Source organism: Lepus europaeus, chromosome 11 (assembly GCF_033115175.1).
Source record: "Lepus europaeus isolate LE1 chromosome 11, mLepTim1.pri, whole genome shotgun sequence".
Lineage (NCBI taxonomy): Eukaryota > Metazoa > Chordata > Mammalia > Lagomorpha > Leporidae > Lepus > Lepus europaeus.
In genome coordinates this window covers 77,171,680-77,192,522 of record NC_084837.1, presented here as the reverse complement: position 1 = coordinate 77,192,522, position 20,843 = coordinate 77,171,680, and the positions used below count along the sequence as shown (strand labels likewise).

General features: G+C 40.3%; 1 protein-coding gene across 1 annotated transcript in view; it reads left to right on the top strand.

Moving 5' to 3' along the window:
• Positions 1 to 20,843, top strand: part of PRTG (protogenin) — a 147,183-nt gene that overhangs the window by 52,309 nt on the left and 74,031 nt on the right. Inside the window, exons 3-6 of the mRNA XM_062206647.1 lie at positions 16,340 to 16,484; positions 17,851 to 17,984; positions 19,582 to 19,719; positions 19,974 to 20,132. Of these exons, the coding sequence (XP_062062631.1) occupies positions 16,340 to 16,484; positions 17,851 to 17,984; positions 19,582 to 19,719; positions 19,974 to 20,132 (576 nt within the window). The remainder of the gene's footprint in view (positions 1 to 16,339; positions 16,485 to 17,850; positions 17,985 to 19,581; positions 19,720 to 19,973; positions 20,133 to 20,843) is intronic.

The window sequence follows — 20,843 nt, the reverse complement described above, 5'->3', positions numbered from 1 at the left end:
GCCTGGAAGAGGGGCAACCGGGACAGAATCCGGCGCCCCGACCTGGACTGGAACCCGGTGTGCCGGCGCCACTAGGTGGAGGATTAGCCTGTTGGGAAGGCTCAAAATTTTACTCAGAGAGCTCAGCTCACATTGGATCTTTGAAAACTTTCTGGAGTCACATCTCAACTGCACTACTTCCTAGCCCCAAAAACTTGAGCAAATTGTTTGATTTCTCTGTGCCTCAGTTTCATTAACTAAAAGTTGGGATAATGCTATTTGTGAGGATTAACTAGAATGTGTAATGTACTTAATACAGTACCTGACAATAAAATATATGTTAAGCTCTTGTTATTTCTGTCACTATTAAATTGCTTGAAACCTCTATAATTATGCTTTCATAATACTCTATACTTTTCCTTCACAGTATTTATCACAGTTTGAAATTATGTACTTCCATAGTAATTTAGTGAAATGCCTTTCTGTACTGTGAGAGATCCTTGAGAGTAGAGTCTTTGTTCAGTTTTATTCAGTGTTGAATTCTTGGCACGTAGAATGTACTAGGCACTGAATAAACATTTATTGAATGAATCAATGAACTTAGAAAAGATTAGTCAAGAGGTTTCCTAAAATAAATGAAATTAAAATCTTTTAGACAACTGGGGAGACAATTAATGAGCATTTTATGAAGAATTATGTGATTCAGAGCCCATCAGCATGAGTTAACTAAAACTAAGCGAGTGGTATAATTGTAAAGAAAATAGGATTGTTACTAACATCGGATTCTTGGAAATAAAAATTCCTTTGTGTCATAGTTATACCATATATCATTAATAGCAGAGACTTTTTAAATATGAATTAGGATTAATTGCTTAAATACTACTGCAGACATACTGTATAGTTTGCTTTTTGAAGTAACTGGTGTCAAATTACCTACCTTCCTTCCTTTGTTCCTTTTGCAAAAGGTAGCCAAGAACCATTTGTTGAGACTATACCCAGTCAAGAAGAGTTAAAAATACATATCTGGAATAAAGAAGGATATATGTCACAGTGGGTCAAGTCATTGCCTGTGACACTGGCATCCCATATGAGCTCCAGTTCAAGTGCTGGCTGCTGTGCTTCCAATCCAGCTCCCTGCTAATGTGCCTGGGAGGGCAGTGGAAGATGCCCAAGTACTTGGGCCTCTGTCACCCACACTGGATTCTTAGATGGAGTTCCAGGCTCCTGGTTTTGGCCTGGCCCAGCCCCAAATGTTGAGGCCATTTGGTAGAGTAAACCAAATGTGGATAGAATCTCTCTCTGTAACTGCCTTTTGAATGAATTAAATAAATCTTTCTAGTAATTAGGCTAAGCCATTTAAAGATTCAAAAGTGGTATTATTGAGATATAATTCTTTTTGACATAATTTATATTTAGAATAATTTCCTTCATGAGATTGTTCCTTTGTTTGGTTTTAGAAGTAGTGGGTTGACCTGTAGAAGTTTTTGAGTTAGCAGACGAAAGACGCTTGTGAATTAGATGCAGCTGTATCAAACACAAGTGTGTGTCTGGAGCATGCTTTTGAGGGGGAGAAGAAGTTAGGAAAGCAGAGGTGGCTCATGTGAGAGATGTTGAATCACAAACACAGGGGCACAAATGTGACTTTTGTTTAGGAGTTAAAATCAGTGGGACCAGGTAATTGAAGAGAATGCTGAAGAGTCAGTTGTGTCTCAGGTGAGTGAGTGTGTAGTGGTGTGACAAAACTGAGGTACAGATGCAGGTTTGGAGGAAGGACTGTTTCATTTGGGATATGATGAGTTGGAAGTTGTGAACTTCAGGTGAGGATGTCCGGTAGGCAGTTGGAACCACGAGTGTGAAACTGCCAGGATGGTGATCCAGCATGGAGATGTGTTTAGGAGAATGAGCTGCAACAGCCGGGTGTGGATGTGATCACCAGATGAGAATGTAGAACAGAAGGGAACAGAGAGTCTCTGCAGAGAAGGGCAGAAGAGAGAGGAGAGCCCATGGAAAGACAGCAGGTAAGCGAAATGAGAGAGAGTGTGTAGTATCATAGACACTGTGATGAAATAATAGGGGAGGGAGCCAGATTACATGCCTGAGGTGTCTGAAGGGGAGGCCGTTAGTAGGAACCACTCTTCACAGAAGTCTGATTCCCTTTGTGGCAAGGCGGGAGAGAGAGAGCGAATGAAACATTCCAAGTTCCCAGGGGTGAGGGGACACGATGGGGTTGGGGCCTTCCTGGAGGGATTAGAACAACAGAGGCGAGCCTGCTTTCATTGTCGCCTGCTGTTTGCCCCTTTTACTTCAGTCACAGAGGAGCTCATGAGAGTCCTAAGCAACATCTGGCTTGGTATTTTTCTGGGAAAAACTATTTTTCCCTGTAGGTTGAATTTTCAAAAGGTACCCAAAAGTTACACATTTTATTTTCAAATACTTATTTACTTACTTACTTGAAAGAAAGTTACAGAGAGGGAGAGAGAGAGAGAGAGAGCTCCTCCATCCACTGCTTTACTCCCCAGATGGCTGCTGCCAGGGCTCGGCCAGGCTGAAGTCAGGAGCCAGGAACTTCATCCAGGTCTCCCACATGGGCAGCATGTTGATTTTCCCAGACCATGGATGGGAAATGGAGCATCCAGGCCATGAACTGGCACCTATGTGGGATTCCAATGTCTTAGGGTGGTGGCTTTACCTACTACACCAGAAATACACACACACACACACACACACACTTTTGCTATCATACCTTGCTGAAAACTGTAGTGGGATTAAGAAATACCCATAAGTTATCTTTTAGTTCTCAGAATTTTGTGACTCCAGAGTTCCAGCCCATTTGGCTTGGAGTGAAAATTAGTTCAATTTTTATAATAAAAACTCGTATTTATCCATCTAAGAAAAATTAGGGGAACTGCTTGGAGAAAGAGTGGTTCAGGGGAATACCTGTTACTTGATTGGTTAGATGAGATTTGGAGAAAAAGGCAGGACTCACTTGACTAAGAGGGAAATTACTCAAGGCAACAGTGGTTGTTTTTATTCTTAATAATCACAACATTTATAAGAGCATTTAAATATATAAAATCCTCTGCTATATTAGCTTACTTAATCTTTGTGAAAAGAACAGAAGTTCTTTAACATAGGAGAGATAGGGATGGATGTTATGACACAGAGGATTAAACCACCACTTGGGAAGCCACATCCCTTATCCAAGTGCCTGGGCTCCAGTACTACTTCCACTTCTTATCCAGCTTCCTGCTTATACAAAACCTGGAAGGCAGCAGATGGTGGCCTAATTACTTGAGTCCTTACCACCCATGTGGAAGACCTAGATGGAATTATGGCTTCTGGCTCCTGGCTTTAGCCTGGTTTAGCTTGGCTCTTGTGGGCATTTGGGGAGTGAACTGGTAGATGAAATGTATTTTCTCCCTTCCTTCCCCCACATCACTCTGCCTTTCAATTAAATAAAGATAAAATTATAAGAAAACATGGAGGCCTACATTCTGGCATAGCAGGTTAAGCCACAGCCTGCAGCACCAGCATCCCATATGGGCTCCGGTTTACGCTGCAGCTGCTCTGCTTCCGATCCAGCTTCCTGGAATTATAGCAGACAGAAAAAAACTTTTTTTTCTGATTGTTGAGCTTTGGTGTTTGTGTCTGGGAAACTTCATAAAGTTCTAGGAACTGTCCTTGATGACCTAATAGAATTGTAAAAAGCCCCTAAAATCACTGTTGCTCCTCAGTGAGTTCATAGTATAGAAGAGGAGTAAGGTGGTGGTGTTGGGTAGCGGGTAGGTCTGCCAGTTGCAATACTGGCATCCCATATGGGCACTGGTTGTGTCCTGGCATTCCAATTATGATCCAGCTCCCTGCTAATGGCCTCAGAAAAGCAGTGTAAGATGGCCCAAGTGCTTGGACTCCTGCCACTCAAATGAGAGACCTGGATAAGCTCTTAGCTTTTGGCTTTGGTCTGGTTCGGCCCTGGCTGTTGTGGCCATCTGGGGGAGTGAACCAGCAGATGGAAGAACTCGATCTCAATCTCTCTCTGTCTCTCTCTCTCTCAAAGTCTTATATCTGAGATTCTCCAAAATCCAAAATTTCGAGTGCTCAAAATTCTCGGTTTTCGAATCATTTTGTATTTAGGATTCTCAGCTGGTAAATACTATGCAAATATTCTGAAGTCTGAAAAGCTTAAGAATCTGAAATACTTCTTATTCCAAGCATTTCAGGTAAGGGATGCTCTAACTGTAACACTATGAGATAATAGCAGCAGTGAAGGTCCACAGAGGTTTCAAAGAACATGGTTAGGAACAGTGACCCTAAAGGGTAGCACAGGTTAATTGGCATTGAGTAATGATACAATTTCATCAACTAGAAAGGGATAGGATATTTGAGAGAGAAGGAAACACTCATATAAAGTTTGGAGGTGTGACATCTCAGTAGTCAGGAGGCTAGAGAGTTTGATAGGAACTAGGGAATGCATCAGCAGCACAAATCAAGCTTCTGTTTCATGATGAGCACACTGGATGGTAACTCTGGCAGGGGAGATCTCAGCGGAGATGCTCCTGAAAGATTTCTGCACAGGATGTCATCAGGCCTGAACTGAATGGAGGACTTCTAGGGGTGGAGAGAAAAGATATGGGAGAGGTATATATGATATACCACTCACCTTTCTCTACACACACACACACACACACACGTATTGTATATATAGAATTGGGCACTTGATTCTTTGTGAGTGATAGAAGAAGAAATTGTTGATAGGCCTGGAGGAGCTTCTGCTTTATAGAAAAATGAAACTGTACTATACATTTCCTTTTAGAAAGGAAAAGTGACACAAAGATAGAATTCCCACTTTGAAATCTATAAATTGAAATCAGACTGGATTATCAATGGCAACTAAAACTAAAGTTCACACCCTTATACATGTTAAGTTGTAAGTATAAGATCAATATGACCATATAATACTTTATAGACATTAAACTTATGGAAATTTAGGTACTAATACATGAAATAACAAATCTACTCAGTGTAAGTTAATTATAAAAGGAAAAACCTACATTTTAATTGAAACATCAGAGTCTGAATGTGAATCTGATAATTTTGAAGGTGAATATAACCATGTTTTTCCAGATTCTTCAGTAGTTGACTAGCAGCAGATACCTATAAATTTAATCTGGAGTAAAAATGTTTGTAGATAAACATGCTTGAAAGTAATTAAAGAAGGGGCTGGTGCTATGGCATAGCTGGTTAAAGCCCTGGCCTGAAGCGCCAGCATCCTATATGGGTGCCGGTTCTAGTCCCAGCTTCTCCATTTCCAATCCAGCTCTCTGCTAAGGCCTGATAGCAGTAGAGGATGGCCCAAGTCCTTGGGTCCCTGCACCCACGTGGGAAACCCAGAGGAAGCTCCTGGTTCCTGGCTTCAGATCAGCTCAGCTCTGGCCGTTGTGGCCATCTGGGGAGTGAACCAGTGAATGGAAGACCTCTCTCTCTATCTCTGCCTCTCTCTGTAACTCTGTCAAATAAGTAAAAATAAATGTTTATTAAAAAAAGAGAAAGTAATTACAGAAGCAATTTAAAAACAAAAACCAAAACCTGGGAGCAGATGTTTTGTCTGTAAGTTAAGACACATCTGGTATCAGAGTGCCTTGATTCAGTTCTTGGCTTTGCTGCTGCTTTCAACTTCGTATTAGTGCGTTTGTTGGGAGGGAGCTGGTGATAACAGAAGCAGTTAGCTCTCTACCCATGTGGAAGACCTGGATTGAGTTCTGGCTCCTGACTTCAGCCTGGCCCAGCCTTGGCAATTGCAAGCATTTGGGGAGTGAACCAGCAGATGGGAGATTTCTATCTCTGTATGTATCATTCTGTCCTGTTGCCTTTCAAAGAAAAAGAGTGGGGGAGCTGTATTAAAGTTGATGTTCTTGAATAGTGGTTCTTAAACATTTTAGTCTTGTTCTTTATATACTTAAAACTTGAGGACCCCAAAGAACTTTTATTTATATAGCTTATATCTGTTGATACTTACTAATAGAAATCAACAATGAAACATTTAACAACTATTCATTATTGTGGTAAAAATTAAAATTATTTATATATTACTACATATTATTTTTATAATTTACATTTTACCACATAAAAACAACATAAAGTAACAAAACCAACTACAAGAATAGATCAACAAACTGTCTTAAATCCAGTCTTCTAGAAATAGGGTATTAACACTCTTCATTCTATGTTTTATCTTTTTCTTCCTGTTTTAAATTTTATTTGAAGTATACAAATTTCATGTGTTTCTTTTTGTTTTTTAACCCAGAAACCTTTTGCTTAAGGTTTACAAACTTCATACTGTTTTAAAATAATTATTTATTTATTTGAAAGTCAGAGTTACAGAGAGGGAAGGAGAAGGAGAGGCAGAGAGAGAGAGAGAGAGAGAGAGAGAGAGGGCTTCCATCCACTGGTTCACTCCCCAGTGGGCTACAACAGCTGGAGCTGCACTGATCCAGATCCAGGAGCCAGGAGCTTCTTCCGGGTCTCCCACGTGGGTGCAGGGACCCAAGGACTTGGGCCATCTTGTGCTTTCCCAAGCCATAGCAGAGAGCTGAATCAGAAGTGAAACAGCTGGAACTTGAACTGGCACCCACATGGGATGCCAGCACTGCAAGTGGCGGCTTTATCCTCTATGCCACAGCGCCGGCCCCTAAGCTTCACACATTTCTTAACTAGAACTTTAGGAACATAGTGATTATGCTCTCTGTACTCGCCCCATGCCCTTCTTCCTCCTCCCTCTCCTATTCCCAGTGTTATTTTTTTTTACTAAGATCTATTTTCAATTATCCTTTTTAAAAAAAAAAATTTATTTGAAAGTCAGAGTTACACACAGAGAGAAGAATCAGAGAGAGAGGTCCTCCATCTGCTGGTTCACTCCCCAGTTGGCCACAATGGCTGGAGCTGCACTGATGTGAAGCCAGGAGCCAGGAACCTCCTCCAGGTCTTCCCACATGAATGCAGGGGCCCAGGGACTTGGACCATCCTCCACTGCTCTCCCAAGCCATAGCAGAGAATTGGATCGGAAGAGGAGCAGCTGGTACTCGAACCGGCGCCCATATGGGATGCCAGCACCGCAGGTGGTGGCTTTACCCACTACGCCACAGCATCGGCCCCTTCCATTAACTTTATACACATAATTAACTCTATATTAAGTAAAGAGTTCAACAAATAGCATGAAAAAAAGAACTGTTCCTCAACAGTCAAGACAAGAGCTGTTCAAAGTCATCAGATCTCAAAGTGTCAATTTCACTACTATAGATTAACTTTCAGGTGTTCTGTTAGTTACCAGAGATCAGGGAGAACATACGTTTTTTATCCTTTTGGGACTCGCTTTTCTCACCAAGTATGATGTTTTCTAGTTTCATCCATTCTGTTGCAAACAATAGGATTTCATGTATTTTTACCGCTGTGTAGAATTCCATGGTTACATATCTCATAATTTCTTTATCCAGTCTTCAGTTGATGGACATTTGGGTTGATTCCATATCTTAGCTGTTGTAAATTGAGCTACAATAAACATGGAAGAACAGATAACTCTTTAATATGCTGATTGCATTTCCCTTAGGTAAATTCCTAGGAGTAATAGCTGGGTCATATGGTAGGTCTGTAATCACATTTCTGAGGTATCTCCATACTTTTCCCCACAGTGGTTGTACCAGTTTACATTACCACCAACAGTGAGTTAGGGTACCTTTTCCCCCACATCCTCACCAGCATTTGTTGTTTGTTGATTTCTGAATGAAAGCCATTTTGATTTTCATTTCCTTGATGGCTAGTGATCCTGAGTATTTTTTTGTGTATCTGTTGGCCATTTGGATCTCCTCTTTTGATAAGTACCTGTGAAGTCCTTTGCGCATTTCTTAACTGGGCTGTTTATTTTGTTACTGTAGAGTTTCTTGAGTTATTTATATATTCTGGATATTCATCTGTTATTGTGTAATTTGCAAATAATTTCTCCCATCCTGTCAGTTGCCTCTTCACTCTTTGCTGAGTGTTTCTTTTGCAGTGCATAAGCTTATAATCCCATTTGTCAATCTTGGCTTTGATTGCCTGTGTGTTTGAGGTCTTTTCCAAGAACTTTTTGCCTATGCCAATGTCTTGAAGAGTTTCCCCAATGTTCTCTAATAATTTGATGGTATCAAGTCATAGATTTAGATCTTTGATTCATTTTGAGTGAATTTTTGTATAAGGTATAAGGTAAGGATCTTGCTTTGTAGTTCTGCATGTGGAGATACAGTTTTCCAAGCACCAGTTGTTGATGAGATTGTCCATGTACCAGAGATTGATTTTAGCTCCTTTGTCAAAGATAAGTTTTTGTAGATGCATGGATTGATTTCTGGAGTTTCTATTCTGGTCCATTTGTCTATCCATCTGTTTTTGTGTCAGTTTCAGACTGTGTTGATTATAACTGCCCTATAGTATGTCTTGAAATCTAGTATATTGGGCTGGTGCTGTTGCACAGCAGATTAAAGCCCTGGCCTGAAGCACTGGCATCCTATATGGGTGCCAGTTCTAGTCCCAGCTGCTCCTCTTGCGATCCAGCTCTCTGCTGTGGCTTGGGAAGGCAGTAGAAGATGGCCCTAGTCCTTGGGCCCCTACACCCACGTGGGAGACCTGGAATAGGCTCCTTGCTCCTGGCTTTGGATCGGCTCAGCTCCGGCTGTTGTGGCCATCTGGGGAGTGAACCATTGGATGGAAGACCTCTCTCTCTGTCTCTGCCTCTCTCTGTAATTCTGTCTTTCAAATAAATAAAACAAATATTTAAAAAAAAATCTAGTATGCCTCTGGCTTTGTTTTTGTTGTACAAGTTTGCTTTAGTTATTCCAGGTCTCCTGTGTTTCCCTATGAATTTCAGCATTGTTTTTTCTATATCTGAGAAGAATGTCCTTGGTATTTTGATTGGTATCACATTGAATCTGTAATTGCTTTTGGTAGTATGGACATTTTGATGATATTGATTCTTACAGTCCATGAACATGGAAGATTTTTCCATTTTTTTTGGTGTCTTCTTCTATCTCTTAATTTAATGTTTTGTAATTCTCATTGTAGAGATATTTGATGTCCTTGGTTAAATTTATCCCAAGGTAGCTAACTTCTCTAGCTCTTGTGAACGGGATTTATCTTAGAAGTTCTTTCTAGCCATAGCATTGTCTATGTATACAAAGGCTGCTGTTGTTGTTGTTTTTTAATTTGACAGGTAGAGTTATAGACAGTAAGAGAGAGAGAGAAAGAACTTCCCTCCATTGGTTCACTCCCTCAATGGCCTCCATGCCTGGTGCGGCACCGATCTGAAGCCAGGAGCCAGGTACTTCTTCCTGGTCTCCCATGCGGGTGCAGGGGCCCAAGGACTTTGGCCATCTTCCGCTGCTCTTCTGGGCCACAGCAGAGAGCTGGATTGGAAGTGGAGCAGCCGGGACTCAAACCGGAGCCTATCTGGGATGCCAGTGCCACAGGCAGAGAATTAATCTAGTGCGCCATGGCACTGACCCCTGGCTGTTGATTTTTATGTGTTAACTTTATATTCTACCACTTTACCGAATTCTTTTATGAGTTCCAGTAGTCTCCTAGTAGAGTCTTTTGGATCCCCTATATATAAAATCATGTCATCCGTAAATAGGGATAATTTGACTTCCTCCTTCCCAATTTGTATGCCTTTGATTACTTTTTTCTTGCCTAATTGCTCTGGCTGAAACTTCCAGGACTATACTGAATAGCAGTGGTGAGTGGGCATCCTTGTCTGGTTCTAGAACTTAGTGGGAATACTTCTCTCTTTTCCCCGTTCAATAAGATGCTGGCCATGGGTTTGTCATAAATTACATTGAGTGTGTTGAGGAATGCTCCTTCTGTAACCAGTTTGCTTCAAGCTTCCATCATGAAATGATGTTATATTTTTTATTAAATGCTTCTCTGCTCTATTGAGATAATCAAATGGTTTTTGTTCTTCAGTTTAATGGCTATATCACATTGATTGATTTGTGAATGTGGAACCATCCCTGCATACTAGGGATAAATCCCACTTGTTTGGGTGAATGATCTTTCTGATGTGTTGTTGAATTTGATTGGCTAGTCGTTTGTTGAGAATTTTTGTGTCTATGTACATCAGTGAAATTGGTCTGCAGTTTTCTTTCTCTGTTGCAACTTTTTCAGGTTTAAGAATTAAGGTGATGTTGGCTTCATAGAAGGAATTGGGAAAGATCTTTTCCTTTCAATTATTTTGAATAGCTTGAGAAGAATTGGAGTTAGTTCTTTAAAAGTCTGGTAGAATTCAGCATTGAAGCCATCTGGTCCTGAGCTTTCTCTGTTGGGAGGGTTCTTTATTATTGATTCAATTTCCATCTTGGTTATTGGTCTCTTGAGGTTTTCTATGTCTTCATGGCTCAATTTAGGTAGGTTGTATGTGTCCAGGAATCTATCTATTTCTTCAAGGTTTCCCAATTTGTTGGCATACAACTCTTTGTAGTAATTCCCGATGATTCTTTTTATTTCTATGGTGTCTGTTATTTTTCCTTTCTCATCTCTAATTTTATTGATTCAGGTTCTCTCCCTCTTTTTATGGTTAGTTGGGCCAATGAAATGTCAATTTTTTCAAAAAACCAGCTCATTGTTTTGCTGATCTTTTGTATATTTTTTTGTTTGTTTCAATCTTGTTTATTCTTTAATTTTAATTATGCTTTTCCTTCTTCTGATTTTGAGTTTGGTTTGCTGTTGTTTTTCTGGGTCCTTGAGTTGCATTGATAGCTTATTTATCTGATGCTTTTCCAATTTCTTGATGTAGACACCTATTGCTATAAACTTTCCTCCTTTTTTAAAGATTTATTTTATTTTTATTTGAAAGAGTTACAGAGAGAGGTAGAGACAGAGATCTTCCATCCGCTGGTTCACTGCCCAGATGGCCGCAATGGCCAGAACAGTGCCAATCGGAAGCCAGGAGCCAGGAGCTTTTCCCAGGTCTCCCACATGGGTACAGAGACCCAAGGACTTGTGCCATCTTCTACTGCCCTCCCAGGCCATACCAGAGAGCTGGATTGGAAGAGGTGCAGTCGGGACTAGAACTGGAGCGCGTATGGGATGCCGGCGCTTCAGGGCAGGGCTTTAACCTGCTGCACCACAGTGCTGGCCCCTATAAACTTTACTCTTAACACTGCTTTTGCCATAAATTTTGATATGTTGTATTGTTTCCAGAAATTTTTTGATTTCTCTTTTGATTTCCTCTGTGACCCACTGTTCATTAAGGAGCATGTTGTTCAGTCTCCATTATTTTTGCATATGTCCTAGAGATTCTTGAGTTGTTAATTTCCAGCTTCATTCCATTTTGGTCAGAGAGGGTACATGGTATGATTTTGGTTTTTTTGAATTTGCTGGGACATGTTTTATGGCCTAGCATGTAGTCTATCCTAGAGAAAGTCCTATGCACTGGTGAGAAGAATGTGTATTCTGCAACTGTAGTATAAAAAGTTCTGTAAATAGGCCGGCACCGCGGCTCACTAGGCTAGTCCTCCACCTTGCGGCGCCGGCACACCAGGTTCTAGTCCCGGTCGGGGCACCGATCCTGTCCCGGTTGCCCCTCTTCCAGGCCAGCTCTCTGCTGTGGCCCGGGAGTGCAGTGGAGGATGGCCCAGGTTCTTGGGCCCTGCACCCCATGGGAGACCAGGAGAAGCACCTGGCTCCTGCCATCGAAACAGCGCGGTGCACCAGCCGCAGCGCGCCTACCACGGTGGCCATTTGAGGGTGAACCAACGGCAAAAAGGAAGATCTTTCTCTCTGTCTCTCTCTACTGTCCACTCTGCCTGTCCAAAAAAAAAAAAGTTCTGTAAATATCCATTTGGTCCATTGGATCTGTAGTATCAATTAACTCTGTTTCCTTGATGATTTTTTTTTTCTGTTTGATCTGTTCATTGCTGAAAGAGGGGTATTGAAGTCCCCCATTACTATTGTATTTAAGTCTGTATCTCCCTTTAGGTCCTTCCATTAACATTTCTTTGGGGCCAGTGCTGTGGCATAGCGGATAAAGCCACCACCTGCAGTACTGGCATCCCATATGGGCACTGGTTTGAATCCCTGCTGCTCTACTTCTGATCCAGATCTTTGCTATGATCTTGGAAAGCAGTGGAAGATGGCCCAAGACCATGGGCCCCTACACCCACATGGAAGACCTGGAAGAAGCTCCTGGCTCCTAGCTCCAGGTTGGTGCAACTCTGGCCATTGCACCCATCTGGAAAGTGATCTAGCAGATGGAAGATTTCTTTCTCTCTCTCTCTCTCTCTCTCTGCCTCTGCCTCTCTCCAACTCTGCTTTTCAAATAAATAAATCTTTTTAAAAAAACATTATTTAAATAGACAGGTACCCTGTAATTGGGTGCATATGCGTTTATTATAGTCACATCTTCCTGCTGAATTGATCCCTTAATCATTACATAGTGCCCTTCTTTGTCTCTTTTAACAGATTTTGTGTAAAAGTCTGTTTTGTCTGATATTAGGATGGCTACATCAGCACTTTTTTGGTTTCTGTTAGCATGGAATATCTTTTTCTACCCTTTCACTTTCAGTCTGCATGCACCTTTGTTGGTGAGATGTGCTTCTTATAGGCAGCAAATAGATGGGTCTTTTTTTTTTTTTTGTTAAAGATGTGTTTGTTTATTTGAAAGAGTTACATGGGAGCGGGGTGTCTTCCATCCAATGGTTCACTCCCCAATTGGCCGCAATGGCCAGAGCTGCACTGAACTGAAACCAGGAGCCAGGAGCTTCTTCTGGGCCTTCCAGGCGGGTGCAGGGACCCAAGGACTCCACTGCCATCCTCCGCTGACTTCCCAAACCATATAGCAGAGAGCTATTGGAAGTGGAGCAGCTGGACTTGAAATGGCAACCATGTGGGATGCCAGCACTGCAGGTGGTGGCCTTACCTGCTGTGCCACAGTGCTGGCCCCAGGTCTTGTGTTTTAATCCATTCATCCAGTCTGTATCTTTTAAATGGAGAGTCGAGGCTATTTATATTCAAGGTGACTATTGATAAGTAATGATTTGGCCCTGCCATTTTTCCATAAATATTCCTATTATTTACTTTGGATTTATTTTGTATTTTTACTGGAAGATTTTCCTCCTTTACCTTTTTTCATGGTGATGACCATGTTTCTGTGTTTCTGTGTGTAGTACATCTTTAAACATCAATTGTAAGGCTGGATGAGTGGTGAAAAATTCTTTCAGTTTCTGTTTGTTATGGAAGGTCTTTATTTCAGCCTCATTTGTAAATGAGAGCTTTTCAGGGTATAGTATTTTGAATTGACAAGTTTTTTTCCCTTAAAACTTGGAACATATCATCCCATTCTCTCCTTCCCTGTAGGGTTTCTAATGAGAAATCAGTTGTGACTCTAATTGGAGATCTCTCTCATGTACATTTTAGAATCTTTTCTTTGTTTTACTGTGGAGAGTTTGACTACAGTGTGTTGTAGTGAAGATCTTTTCTGGCATGTCTATTAGGAGTTCTTTGTACTTGGACGTCCCTTTCTTTCTCCGAGTTAGGAAAGTTTCTTGTAATTATTTCACTAAAATAAGCCTTCTAATATGTTCTCTTTCCACGCCTTCAGCAATTCTATGACCTGTATGTTGGGTCATTTGATAGTATCCCATAAATCTCCAACATTGTTTTTTTGTTTTCTAATTTCTAATTCTGTTTTTGGTCTGACTAAAATTTCCAGAGATTTGTCTTTTAACTCTGACATTCTTTCTTGTGCCTCACCGAGTCTATTAAGGCTCTCCACATTTTTTATTTGTTCTGTTGAATTCTTTTCCAACATTTCATTTTGATTTCTCTTTAAAATAGCAATTTCGTGGCAAATATTTTCATTCATGTCATGTATGGATTTCTTTAATTCATGGATTTTCTTCTGATTATTTCTAAGCAATCCATGATCAATTTTTTGAAATCTATTTCCAGCATTCCTTCAATCTTTTCATTTTCACATTTTAGTATTGACATGTTGTTGTGGTCCTTTTGGGTATCTTGTTATCTTCCTTATTCTTGTTTTTTGAATTTCCACATTTATTTTTAGATTTTTTGGAGATACTTGTTTATTTTTTTTCCCTCTGTGTTGGCTTTTATCTTTGGACTGTGCCTCTGTGGCTTACTGGAGTGTCTGCTCTTTTAGTGAATACCCAGAGGCATGTAGTGGGTGTGGCCAGGGAGCTCTGTTCAGTGCTCCAGGGTGAGGGGAGTGTCCAAGGTGACACTCAAGTTGAATGTGGTAAATCTCTCTTTCTCTCTCTCTCTCCCCCTCTTTTTTATTTTTTATTTATTTATTTTTTTTATCAGAGGTTAGGTTTGATCAACTCTGTTGTTGCAGCCTAGAGCTCACCTCTCCTCCAAGTAAACCCAATGCCTGGGGGCTAGCCCCATTGGGTGCAGTATTGATTCATGCTGCCACAAGAACCACACAAACAATCCATGCAGAAAGGAAACTTTACCTCCCCTCCTTTCCTGTAATTTGTTGGGTATACTGTCCCCCACTGGGCTCCAAGCTGGACTCATGCTAGGCTCTTCCTGTGTGCTTTATCGCCAGTGGCTTGGGCTGCTGTAGTCTGGTCTCACCTCACTCTCCTAAGCTGGTGCTAAGCCTCTCTGCTGTTGGGGTCCTGAGTTGTGGGTGCCCCATACCCACTACATAGCTCCACAGTGTCCCTCTTGCGTGAAATTTCTTCTGCAGTTTTGTCCCTAACTCCTTCCTGAGATTGTGCCCTCTCCACTCTCTCTCTCTCTCTCTCTCTCTCTCTCTCTTTTAACTATCTTCCCCTGGACTAGAATAGTAAGTGCCTTCCTTATTCCACCATCTTGGAATTCTCCCTGTACACTTTTAACGGACTAAAAATGGCATATGGTGATTATTATGACAAAGGTTTGACTCTAAGGATCCACTGACAACAGTTAGAAATTTTTGTTACGTACACATAGTATTAATTTGCTTCATTCCACCATTTTGGGAAATACATGCTCATCAGTGCATTTCATTGGCCTGTCCTGTACCTCATCAGGCATGTGACTTTTTATCTACATATAAATAAAATCAGTGCAAGGCTAATGAAGCATCCATTCATCTAGCCCCTTTCTGCTTGGCGTTTCTTCATATTTCACTTTATTAATAAGCTATAAAGACTTGTTTTTTGAGCTAGAGTCTGAAGCTGGGGATTAAGACAGTAACTAGGGTTCTTGCTTTCCATCTTGAAACTGACTAGAGGAATGGGAGACCCTGCTGTTGTTTGGAGTCTGGAGTACTTTGAAATGTAAACCCATGGATTTGAAGACTACTTCCTGGAGGACTGCTTTAGAATAGTAAAGAAGAATTACCCCTAAAAACAACACCTCTTGGAGACTTAGCTCTGTTTTGGAAAAACTGTCTCTTAAGTTTCTCTGCCTTTTATTCATCAGATGAACCTTTGTCTTCTCTCTTCTAATTCTGCTCCATCAGTACCACTTTCTGATTCTAAACACAGTCATGGTTCTGTGTCCAAGAAGAAACAAGCCTTTGTTTTCTTTACGATATCTCCAGAATGTCTCCCTTCTCACTGCCACTACCCAGTTCTGTCATTCTTCTTTAATCAACCTGTTGGACACTTGACTTGAGACTTTTTTTCTCAGTTCCTCCTTTTTAGTGACTGTCTGAATAATTTTCCCCAGACATACTATTATCATGATGTTCTTCTGTTCAAACATCTTCATTGATGTGTTGGTTTGTACCACAGTACATATCTGCTTTATCCCTATTCTTCTTTCCCGTGAGTCCTTAATCTGAAATATTCTGCAGCAGTCCTGGGTGTTCCTTCAGAATTCTGGAGGTACCAGCTGAGTGTCTCTTACTGTGTTCATATTATTTCTTGCATCTTGAGTGTCCTGCTTTGTCTCTTTCATCTACACACGGTGGAATCTTCCGTTTCAGAACCTTTTCCTGTAAGTGGTTTTTATCTATCTAGTTGGTCTTTCTTTCCCTCTCCTCTGATATACAGCAGTGTTTGAAGTTTGTACTACATCATTTGGTAATTGTATGCCATTATTAATTGTTTATTTTTGCCTCATTAGTGTTAACTTTTTTCCCCTCCTAAATAGATAGTAAATTTCTTGAATCTTTTTAGAATTTAATTCTGTGAAAGACAGACTTCTTCAGTTGTGAGCAGTTGCCCAGTGTTTTTTCCAAAATTATTTACTGAATTATCTTTGTCCTGGTTACGTTAGACATTTGAGCAGGTGCTCAAGCCTGATGAATAACATCCAGCATAGTGTGTTTTCTAAATGTAGTCATCATGTCCTCACAATGAATTGGTTCAACCTTATTTTATAGCTATTTCTGCATTTGAAGTGCAGCCAATTTCCACCGAGGTCCAGGATGGTGGAGTTGCTAGATTTGCCTGCAAGATTTCATCCAACCCTCCTGCAGTCATAACATGGGAGTTCAATCGGACAGCTCTACCTATAACTATGGACAGGTAAATGCAGCTTTTGTCTTTGGAGGTGATAGAGGAGTAATGAAAACTTCAAAGGAAGCTATATAGGAGGAAAGACCTGGTTGGCAATAATTGATTCTTAAAATATTTCAAACTTAGGCAAAGTGTTAGATCAGGAATCTCTGGCACATATTTGTGGCTCAGATCATAATTCATGTTCCAGTCATCAACCATCTGTTCCAGTCATCGGCCCTCCTGAGCACCTGAATTGTAGCGTAAGCTTTTAGGAAACGAAATTATGACTTCACTGCTGGGGAGAGCAATGATGGTTTAAGTGTCTCCCATGTATGCCCTGGTGACTGCCCATGCCTTCTATTTCCAAGTCCTCTGTTCATTATACACATGCACTCACACAGACAGATACGTGTATACATGGATGCCTAGTGCTCCAAGGCTGGTTAGGGTTTAGGGATCGAGAACTGGAAGCAACTCCAAAAAGTTTGGTTCTTGCCCTGTTCCTAAGGAGACAAAAATAATTTGCTAAAGTGGCAGAGCTCTAGGATGAAAGAAGTTACTCAAGGAAGTACTTTATTATTTTATTTTTAATTTGCGAAGTTTTACCTATAATGATTTGGGGGCATGTAATACATTCACATTAAAAAATAATACACAAAGGAATATAGTGAATAATCTTCCTCCCAGATTTTACTCAGAAACCCAGTTTCTCTGCCTTGAGGTAACCGTTACCAGTTTCTTCACACCAGCAGTGCTCATCTATGTTTTACTCAGTTTAGAATTTCTACATCCTGAGGATACACTGCTGAGCAGGTGCTGCTTTCACAGTTTAACTGCTTTTCAGGAGCTTCTAAAACCACCATCAGCCAGCAATTTTAATATTTCCTGTTAAGGCTTCTGTTTTTTAAATGTTTACTTTTTCTTCTTTTTATTTTAAATTAGTTTTAACAGAGTCAGTATGATTTGTACATACAATTCTAAAAATATAATGGTACTCGCTTCCATCCTTCCCCTCACTTTATTAATTTTTAAAAATTTTCATCCAGGTATATCTTGGAGAATGCATTGATATTAACACATTTCTAAAAATTAGGAATTTGAAAAAAATCAAACTAAGCTCTGGGATACTAATTGGCTGCAGCTTAGTTAGAATGTCAGATGAATCTCTCTGTGTAAAATTAAGCTAATGGATTTCACAGACCGTCAGGCAGAATTATTTATGTTTTAAAGAGCTTTAGTGACCCAAATTAAGACAATAAAATTAAGGTAATGTTCTAAAAAGATCTTTGAACTATTGCTTCTGGCACTGCAAAGATTATGTTAATTCCTATTACAGAAAATGTTTAATAATAATATGTTACAAGAAGTTTAATTAATTTTCTTCTCAAAACAGGGTAACCACCCTTCCGACAGGAGTGTTGCAGATCTATGATGTGGGCCAGAGGGATGCTGGTAATTACCGTTGTGTTGCTGCTACTGTGGCCCACAAACGTAAAAGTATGGAGGCCTCTCTAATAGTGATTCCAGGTACCACATAGAAGAGACTTAGTCTGTTTTCATGATTTTTGGCCCAGCTATCACTTTTTCTCCTTCAATTGTAATAGTATATCATAAAGTTATATTTTAATTTAAATTATTGTAATCTGTTTGGAAAACCATCATTTTTATCTATTCATAACTCTTCTTTCACAAGTTAACTTGATTTCTATTATTTCAACATCTTAGACTAATGACATTGTTGAATTTTATGTGAATATTTATTCCTCATCTGGAACATTACCTCTTAAAAGATCCTTAAGGTTTTAAACAAAAGAAAATTTGAAGAACTTTAAGGCTGGAGCTAGATTTTTTAATGTTGCGCTTTATTTTGAGGTTGGATCTGCTAGCATTTTAGTATGAATGACAAGAACAGAAGCATTCCTTCTGTCCCACTGTCATGTAAAACCTTACCAAGATTAGTAAACATATTAAATGAAGGTTTGAACCTCAATTAAAAGTGAATGATAGGGACTGGCGTGTGACTTAGTGGGTAAAGCCACTGCGGGTGGCACTGGCATCCCATTTGGGCACCGGTTTGAGTCCAGACCTGATCCAGCTCCCTGTGAATGGCCTGTGAAAGCAATGAAAATTGGGCCAATTTCTTGAGCCCCTGCACCTACATGGAAACTCAGATGAAGCTTCTGGCTCCTGGCTTTAGAGCAGCCCATCTCCATTCATTGTGGCCATTTGGAGAGTGAACCACATCTGTCTCTTTTTTTCTCTCTGTAACTTTGCCTTTCAAATAAATAAGTAAATCTTGTAGAAAAAAAGTGAATGATATGCAAATAACTAAATGTCTACTGACGAGTAGATAAATAAAATGGTTTTATCCATATAATTAAATATTCAAGTATTTTTTGTCCTTATTGCTGAATTATAATGTCAATTATATAATTAAATATTCAGCTATTCAAAAAAAGATACATGCTACTATATAGATGAACTTTGGAAACATAACGGTAATTGAAAAGAGGCAATTTGGGGCCGGTGCCGTGGCTCACTTGGTTAATCCTCCTCATTGTGGTGCTGGCATCCCATATGGGCACCAGGTTCTTGTCCTGGTTGCTCCTCTTCCAGTCCAGCTCTCTGCTGTGGCCCGGGAAGGCAGTGGAGGATGGCCCACATGCTTGGGCTCCTGCACCCGCATGGGAGACCAGGAAGCGGCACCTGGCTCCTGGCTTCAGATCGGCACAGTGCACCGGCTGTAGCAGCCATTTGGGGGGTGAATCAACTGAAGGAAGACCTTAAAAAAAAAAAAAGAGGCAAGTCAAGAAGACCATACAAAGCATCCAAATAAGAAAGTAGGTTGATGATTCCTCGACTTTGGAGAGAGGAGATTGGGAAGTGACAATGAGTGAGTATGAAGTATGAGATTTCTTTTTGGGGTGATGATAATGTTCAAAAGTTAATTGTAGTAATAGTTCTACAACTTCTAAAATTCTAAAAACTATTAAATTGAGTGAATGTCTTGTATGTATGTTAAATCTCAATATTTTAAATAGAAAGCAAAATGATAATTTAGGAATAGCTATTTGAGTTCATTTTACTTATAGCCTGCTTTTATATTTCATCTTTCTCCCCAAAGCTGAGGAGTCTAAACCCTTCCACTCACCAACCATTATAGCTGGCCCTCAGAACATGACTGTGTCTCTGCATCAAACTGTTGTTTTGGAATGCATGGCCACAGGAAACCCCAAGCCGATCATTTCTTGGAGCCGTCTTGGTGAGTGTTCTCAGAAGTAAAAAGTTTCTCCTTAAACTTGGTTCATGCTAATGAAGCTGGTAAAAATGTTTGTTTTATGTACTAAATGCAAGCTTGACAGTTGAATGACTTCTTGGCATTGCAGTTGATAGAGAACAGGATTTAATATGGACAGATTGGTACTTTTCATGATGAATTACCTGAAAGGTGGTCTTTTGACATAATTTTAGGTTATATGTCCCATTGCTTTAACTGAAGTGTTCTCTTTGAAATAGATCACAAATCCATTGATGTCTTTAATACACGGGTACTTGGAAATGGTAACCTCATGATATCCGATGTCAAGCTGCAGCATGCTGGAGTCTATGTTTGTCGGGCCACAACCCCCGGCACACGCAACTTTACCATTGCTATGGCAACTTTAACTGTATTAGGTATGTTTTCTTTCATTCTGCAGTCAGGAGAAATTGTTTTAATTTTTGTCACTTTTTGGGGAAAAAATAATTTTACTGTTTATGATGACACATATAATAGGATACATCCCTTGCTGGAGACTCCCCAGCTTTTGAAACCTTGGAATCACACAGGACACACCAGCTTCTCATCAGAGCCATTAACGACTTGTTCACTGATCCTGCAGCCTCCTCAAATACCTGAGCATGTTGAAACCTCATCCTGGTAGGGTTGTGGCTGGTGCTACAGATCACAATAGGCTGGTACAGCATCCTCCTGAGCCAGCGTATCTACTGAGACATAAACTTTGGCTGAATTATCAAAGTAATGTTGACCTCATGCATAGTTTGCTTTTGCTTCTTAGCTTTGTGGCATTGATATGAATGTTGACAGGAAGTTTTATAATCCAACAATGAATTTTAGGAGAAAATTAAATCCCTATGTTAAAATATAACTACAGAATCATTCTGAAATCACCATGCATGTATTGCATGCATACTGTTCTGCTCTTTTTTTTTTTTTTTTTTTTTGGACAGGCAGAGTGGATAGTGAGGGAGAGAGATAGAGAGAAAGGTCTTCCTTTTTGCCGTTGGTTCACCCTCCAATGGCCGCTGCGGCCGGCGCATCTCGCTGATCCAAAGCCAGGAGCCAGGTGCTTCTCCTGGTCTCCCTTGCGGGTGCAGGGCCCAAGG